Source organism: Drosophila mojavensis, unplaced genomic scaffold, assembly GCF_018153725.1.
Source record: "Drosophila mojavensis isolate 15081-1352.22 unplaced genomic scaffold, ASM1815372v1 contig_49, whole genome shotgun sequence".
In the NCBI taxonomy this organism is placed as follows: Eukaryota; Metazoa; Arthropoda; class Insecta; order Diptera; family Drosophilidae; genus Drosophila; species Drosophila mojavensis.
The window spans coordinates 2,569,354-2,577,500 of NW_025318872.1; the positions used below are offsets into that span (position 1 = coordinate 2,569,354).

General features: G+C 39.0%; 1 protein-coding gene across 4 annotated transcripts in view; it reads right to left on the bottom strand.

The window, feature by feature from the left end:
• Positions 1-8,147, bottom strand: part of LOC6577944 (protein abrupt) — a 56,589-nt gene that overhangs the window by 29,373 nt on the left and 19,069 nt on the right. For all 4 annotated transcript variants that reach the window (XM_032728859.2, XM_032728860.2, XM_032728858.2 and 1 more), the window contains one exon: positions 1-907. In XM_032728859.2, coding sequence (XP_032584750.1) covers positions 1-446 — 446 coding nt within the window. In that variant the 5' untranslated portion in view covers positions 447-907. The remainder of the gene's footprint in view (positions 908-8,147) is intronic.

Genomic DNA, 8,147 nt, shown 5'->3' on the forward strand with positions numbered 1-8,147 from the left:
CTTAGCAGGTTCTCAACATCGTCGCTGCGCACATCGCGCAATATGACAATGGGATGCTCACAGGGATTGGCCTTAAGCAGCTTGCGAAAGTAGGGACTGCAGGCGCTGAGAACAACCTTGTGTGCGGTGAAGGAGCGCTCGTCGCAGGCGAGCGTCACATCCACGAAGTCCTCCTCGTCCCGCAAGTGCCGAAACGAGCTGAGTATTGACGTTTGAAAATCATTCCATTTAAGCGCATAATGCTGCTGCTGCTGCTGCTGCGACTGCTGCTGCTGCTGTGGTAGGGGCGGCGTTGCTGGGGATAGCGCCGTGCCGGCGCCAGCGGCTGCTGTAGAGGCCAGGGCGTGCGTGTGCGAGTGGGTGGAGGTCGCCAGTGGCGGTGGCTCCATTTTGACCACGCCCGCGTTGTTATTCTCCGCCGTTTGCAGCTGAGTGGACTCGGTCATTTATAGGAACTTGTGCCGTGTCCTTGACTCTTTCGTTTACTTCGGCCGCTTTGTATGTCTGCCTAATGTCCTAATGGGCTCGATCCAAGCGCGCTTTGTTGCCGAATCCTATTTCCTAGTCTCTATTGTATTGTGAACGTATGTTTGCTCGTGTGCAGCTTTGTGTGGAGATTCGCAAATATTTACAGTGCCGTTCCGCCAATCTTGATGCTTACTACTGCTGCTGCTCCAGCTGCTCCTGCTCCTACTCCTGCTCCTGCTCCTGCTCCCTTGTGCTGCTAATTGGGCGAAAGTTGTGGCAATCTCTGACGGCCTTTGTCCATTTTCACCGGACTCTCTCACTCGGTGCCTCAACCATGGACGGAACGTTTACAAAGTCGGGCCGGTTTGGGTTGAGCTGGGGGCAGCGCTTTTTGCTCTCTCTCTCTCTCTCTCTCACTCTCTCGGTCAGCTGTTGTACACTGTAAAGATAGATGGAGACTCATGAGTCTTTGGCTCATTTCAGGTTCAATTGCCACCGTCCACAGTATGAAGTGCGGCAGGTGGCCCCGCTCAGCAGCATTGGTAGCCCCATCATTAAATACTATTACCAATTATTCATACTTAAGCACCGAGACGACGACGCTGGCGGCTGATGGTTGCCGATTGCCTCTTACCAATTGCCCAGTTGTTCAGTTGTTCAGTTGTTCAGTTGTTCAAATTGTTCAGTTGTTCGTTTGGTCAGCTCAGTTCAGCACGGCGGCCCTCCGCGGTGTCTAATGGAATCATTAATTACGCGAGCGCACCGAGCGGGCCACTTGTCGGGGGCATTAGACGCAAATCAATTTAATTTAACCGTTTACAAGCAGCGAACCAGCGCACTTTCCCCCGACTCCGACCTCTACACACGAGTCGAGTTCGAGCTACAAGCCGAAGAAATACAATGTAATTGTATAAGATCATTAGCTCTTTGCACCACGTCCCGCTGATCTACCGACCGACAGCTGCAGGTTGTGGCAGTGGTACTCGCGGACTGGGAGAGTACGTGAACCGACGCCTCTACCGGATAGGCCTCAGAGTCTGGATCAGAATCGGAGATTCAGCGAGACCTGATCGATGTGAGCTGCCTTCATAATATTTATAAACCCATTCATCTACCTCAGACTCGGCTCACGATTATGATCTTCGGCACAATGTGAGCGGCACGCCCCTCTATCAAAATAATAATCACAGAAGCCTAATGCCACAAACTTTTCGATTGCAATTGGCGCCTGCATTGTGTGGCATGCTCATTTTTCATGCCACAGTCAACTTGGAATTTCCAACTTGGAAAGTCAGTCGTGGGTTCCTGTCTACTCTTTTTGTTTCTATCTGCTTTTGGGCTTCTTCTTGTGTTTACATCTTCGTCGGGTGCTCGCTAGCCCCGGGACTTGATTAATGATGCGCTGCTTGAAATTCGATTATGAACATCATGTAGAACTAGATTTATGTACACCTGTCTTGGGACCTCAAAACTATTGAAATCCAATTGAAATTCATTAAAACAGATCAACGACTGAGGTACCTCAGCATATTCTAATTTCCAACTGGGTGGAAGGAGCAGTTGTAATTCTCAATATGTGACTGTATCTCTCTCTCTCACCCTTCCTCCCCCGCTGTCACTGCTTTTGCGCTAATTTATGAAGTAACCCAAAACAATTTCATCATAACACACTTGCCGACAATTATTTCGTTTATTGAACAAACATTCGCGTCGTATCGCATAAATTCGAAAGGGCGACAGCAACAACAATAACTAAACAAACCCGACTCTATATATACAGTAGAGCCAGGACAAAAACAAGTACGAATGCTCAAATGGGGTGTAAACAACTGAAGAATACCCGTGCAGAGGCCAAAACAGTTCCATTTGACCAAACAACGGGTAGTATAAATAAAACTAGATATAAACTATGACTATCTATCTATATGTAGTGTCAACATCCTAACTCTATATTTATTACCAATAGGGCTATTTCTGTTTTACCATTATCTGTTTTAGTCTGGCAAACAAACTGATCAATAGCAAGTCACTTTTTAAATTTTATAGTTCCGGCTTTTCTAGCTCAGCTATTTCTATATATCTTAGCGTGATAGATATTTCCATCTGGCTCTGACTTAAGAATGAAATCCATCATCAATAATAGCTCTACGCATTTAAATATACCCAAACCAACAGACTCGCTCTCATATTTTGAGCGGGTATATAACGAAAAAAAAAAAAAAACAACAACGCGCAGCCGGTTGGTAACCAGAAAAATATGTAAATGTAAACGAAAAGGAAATATAGTCAGATATATACACATAATATTTATTGTACATATATAGAGGATGATATCTAGACCTGTGTATGTGTGTGTGTGCGTGTCGGTGTGTGGGTGCAACGCAATTGCATTTCTCACGTTAGCACAAAATTCGACAACAACAACAAATGCGAGTCAAAGCGCAATATCAATTCGCCTGTCTAAAGCAAAACATATCAAAAATTTGCGTGGAAAAAACAAGAAGCCGTCCGTAATAAAAAGACCAAGTGAACACACGCACACACACACACATATGCATTTTGTGATATGTGAAGTTTGTGCAAAATTGTCGAGAGGGGGAGGAGTCAAAGGGAGTCCTATCATAATAACAAATAAATGTAAATGATAATAGTAAATAAAAAACGAATTACTAAACAACACACAATCCGCTTCATATCCAATCATGTGATGCCACCCAAATACCCCTATAAATATATACAGAGAGAAAGAGAGCGACATATAGAAAGAGAGAGAGAGAGAGAGAGAGAGATAGATATATGTGTACGGTGTAGAGCACACGATGTGCGTGCAAAGGAGTTCGGGATTGAGACAAGTAACAACAGTTGTTGTTAGACAAGCAGAGCAGGAAGCGGCCCACACATAAGGATAACAACATTTATGCCAACTATTTAAGTAAATTGATACGGCGCCTTGGTAAATGAAGCAACGACCCACCAAATATAGCCAGAGAATAAATATAGCGTACGACCTCCTTACAGTACACTAAGAGAATGACTTATCAAATACGCGTCGAATTGCATATAAACATAAAAGTTCTAATAGCTATAAACAAAATACATACATATATATGTGTATATGTATATATGTATATATGTCTATTTGTATATATGTATATATGTACATATGTATATATGTATATATATGTTAAAACTCAATTTTATTGGTTGTAAATACTTTCAGGTTGGGTCTATGGGGTTTCTCTCGCTGTGCTCACTAGTTTCTTTAAGTGTATTTACTGGCAACTTAAATACACATTCAGATTCTAAGCGTTCTTCTATAAAACAGCGATTACACAGGCAAACAAAATTGATACATATGTACATTTAAGTGGGTTTCAATTCTATATTACATTTAACGACTACATAAATAAGTAAAGTCTTGAAAGTCTCTTGTCCAATTCAAATCGAATGTATGGACTGGATTAAATATACCAATTATGAATTATTTCAAATAAAGCAACCATCAGTAATCTTCAGCTTCTACCGCTTGCCACCTCCTGTTGACTTGGGTTATCAATATTACGAATAATCAAAGAAGCAATTTTATGGCTCTGTATTTATGTACGGCAAATTACTTGAGGTATTTAATTAGTTAAACAATATGAGGTTGGATATTACAAAGGCTCTCTCATTTACTGCGTAACTCGGAGTCTCGAATTGCAAATATTTTCTGATTAACTCAGTCCAAAATATTTGCAGCTTTAAACAAATTGGAAAGCATTAAAATTGATTAGAATTTAATTTGTCCAAATAAATTATGTGCAATGTGTAAATTATAAGAAAGTACACATGCACACATACACGCACCCCCATATGGGCAATTGGATTGATACTGAAAAGGGATGCAAGCAAATTAGTTAAAAACCAATTAAAATTACGCATACGCCGGATAGGCCGCACGCCCAATTTGTAAACCAGTTTGATAGTCGATGCATATATATTTTTATTATAATGTGATATACATACATCCGTATGTATGTGTAGATATATTTGAGCGCACACAACCAATACGCACAAATGCGTTGAGAAAGTTTTTCTAAAAATCCAAATTAGAATGTCAATAAAATACGCTTTTAATGAAATAATTAATTAGATTTTGCACATCAACAAACCGAGGCGCAATACGTACGCACACAACTGTACACTGAAATAATATATATATATATATATAGATAGATATGGTATATATATGTATATGTATTCGATGTCTATTTACTTGCATTAAGCGGTCATCGCATCAGCTCACCTGTCGTCCCGCATCCCCTCCCCCCTGCATTCAATTGTATTTTCGATTTTCAATTCGCATGCGTTTCTGTGTTTCTTTCTTCTTCTTAGTTCTGGTTTCGTTGCGCGCGATTTATTCGATTTTCAATTATTTAAATGGTTTTCATTTCGGACCCACACACAATTCTAATTTGCATTTAGAGGGAGAGAGAGAGATAGGGAGAAGAGTCGCCCCAGTCTCTAGCCCCGCCCCCGGACACGCATCAAAGTGCCACTGAGTGGCACAAAAACTAAAAATGTCTGAGCAGATAGATAACAGAAACAATACGAGCCACAGCAGCAGCAGCAGTAGAAACAGCAACCAGAATTGACTTTTCCTAATTGCCTCAGAGAACTTAAATTGAGACATGAAATTGAATAATTCAAAATAATTAGCCAGCCAGGACAGACAGAGAGAGGGAGACAGCCAGTCGGTCGAGCAGCGTAATTGCATTAACGATTTTGATAAATGACAATCGCTCGAGAGTCTCCTTCGACTTTGACGCACACAATCTTAGCACCTGGAATATGGCTCAGTAACATTTAAATATGTTAAGTACAAGCTGAAATTCGGAAAAGTCTCATTGAAGTCGCAACTGGACAAATAAAATATTATAACGATTGGAATGGAAGCTTAAAAAGAAACTTGGATAAACGAGTCCTTAAAATAAAGAGAAATTTCACTTACACCAGTCAAGTCGCACTAAGGCTAAGAAATTCGTAAGTGAAGAAGCTTAGAATTGAAATTTAAATGCAGTTGAAATATGAAGATAAATATTAAATGGAATCTAGAATTAAAACTTAGATTATTTGAATTGAAATTGAGATTGAAGTGAATTAATTCTCAAGAAGCAACCTTATTTCGAAAAAGATTAAAACAAATATTAACTAATATAAAAAATATTATATTATATACCAAAACAAAAAGTCATAATTGGAAATATATTTTAAAGAATCTACAAAATTCAAAGCACATATATATTTTCAGTTCTGATGCGGAAATCAAGCAAGTGAATACAAAATTAAATTTTACTTAAAATTAGGGAAAGTGTGAAGAAAGTCTATGTGAAGTCCATAAAAATGATTCAGGAAACTGAAAAAATCAAAAACTATTAATCAAGTCTTTAAAAAAAAAAAACTCAGATTCAGCAAGCTATTTTCTAGAGTGTAATTTGAATATTTTCATTAAATTCGATGCAGAAATCAATCAAGAAATCGAGTGTATAGAACTGAAACTTCAATTCAAGAACTAGAAAATCAAGTCAATGTCATTCGTAGCTCTAGCTCGAAATCCCTGTTGAGATGATCTAAAGCACAAATACTTTACACATTCTACAGCAAATGCGTAAAGAAAACTAGTCTATCAACTTTGCTCTCTATCAACAATGTGTGCGGATCAGCATAAACTCGAGCAGCTGCGTGAGGGCTATATTGCCGAGCTGTCTACACGATCCATTTCGCTGGTCGCATTGTAGTCATAGCCAAATGATCGCAAATCAAGTCGAATCGCCCAGGCTGCTAATTAGACTAATTGAGTAATTTCAAATTTCCAAAGTACAAAATTAAATGAGCAAATAGACGAGATGCGACTTAAGATACGGCGAGACATAGACCAAAACACGACTAAAAAACCTGCCCAAAATTGTGAGGCGCAATCGAAACCTGAACTGAGTATACCAAATGCTCAACTAGCAGGTGGATATGGATATGGGCTGGTGACTTAAGGCCTAACTTAAGCCTCGATATGGATATGGGCTCTTAAAGCAAGCAGATATCATCGCTCTCTATCTACAGCTGTAAATCGCTGTTTGAGTCTATATAACGAGCGTCTTTGGTTTAATTGAGTATTGTACTGCTCTTTGTTTCTTATTTGTGGGTTTATGAGCACCCACACAGAGTCGAGTCGCGCGCTTGCTTAACCTGTGCTAATTAAATTCCAACTTGGTCCAAAATGACGCTACTAATGGGTGCGGGCCACTCTCTGATAGGCATCTAATGAGCCGCAATTAGACGCGCAGAGCTAAGAAAACGTTTCGCATGCTAGATACAGCCAAAGAAGGAGAGGGCAAGAGAGCGGGAGAGAGAGAGCGAGACATCGAGAGAGTGAGAGAGAGAGAGAGAGATGTGGCCAAATGTATGCAAATGCCAGAGCAACTAAAAGAGTTTCCAACTTTCTTTTGACCATACCAAGTATACCAAATACAGATACAGATACATTGGTACATTTACAAAAATCCAGATACGGATACATTTGTCGCTGCTGGGATAAATGTCAATGAACTGTGCGACGCACAACAATGAACAAATTTTAAGAGGAAGAAACTAACAAAATTGTTAGTATTGAGAAATTGGAGAAAAAATAAAGAGCTAGAAAAAAAGGTACCACAAAAAAAAATCGAGTCACTAAACTAAAATCCCCCAAGAGGGAAACAAGTATATAATATTAATAATAATAATAATATAGAAACATATGACAACAACAAGAGCTGAATGGTATTAAAAAAATTTACATAAATTGGCTATAAATTCAAATAGTCAGACCCGAAGCGATCGAGGTAGAAAAAGTATCTGATAGATACGTAGCTCCATCATTATTCGAATACAATTAACGCCGCGAGAGAAAGCGCCTGCGTATGTATGTATGTATGTATGTATGCCCAACTACCGTCAATGTATGTGTGGTATGTAACCATGCCCACTACAAGCATCATTTGTTGTTGTTTGACTCACATAGTTTTACCTTTTGGCCAGGGCAATAAAACCAAATCAAAGTGAAAGACTACACGATCTCGCAGTCATAGATATACATAAATATATATAATTTATTTAGTTTTTTATCGAGAGAGAGAGAGGGGGATATGGGGAGAGAAAAAGAAGGAGAAAGAGATACGGCAGCAAATCTAAGTATAACTAAGAACTTTATAGCTGCGCATATCCGACTGCTTAGCACTCGTTCAAGGCAAACTTTATTTAAATATAGTTAAATACGCATTGCGTGGATCGCCTAAGTTATAGAACTATATAAAAAGCAAGTCAAGAGTGATACATTCGTATATATATATATATATATATATAACTATAGAAAATAAAGTTTATTATCATTTTGGCCAAGTCAATCTACATATGTATGATGCCTGATAGAGTCTACCTGATAAACTGTTTAGAAAACTTGTTTTCATATGTTTTCTGAATAGATGAAAGTAAATAATGCGATTAAGTTTCATTTCTCAATTTCTATTGACCACCTGGTACTGAAAAATACATTTTTGAAGCAGTATTTATTTCATTTAGCTTTACTAATACTTTTTCTAGATATTCCAGCAACGATTTAAGCTTCAATCTTCAATTTTTCTTCAGTTTTTTTTATCGATTTACAC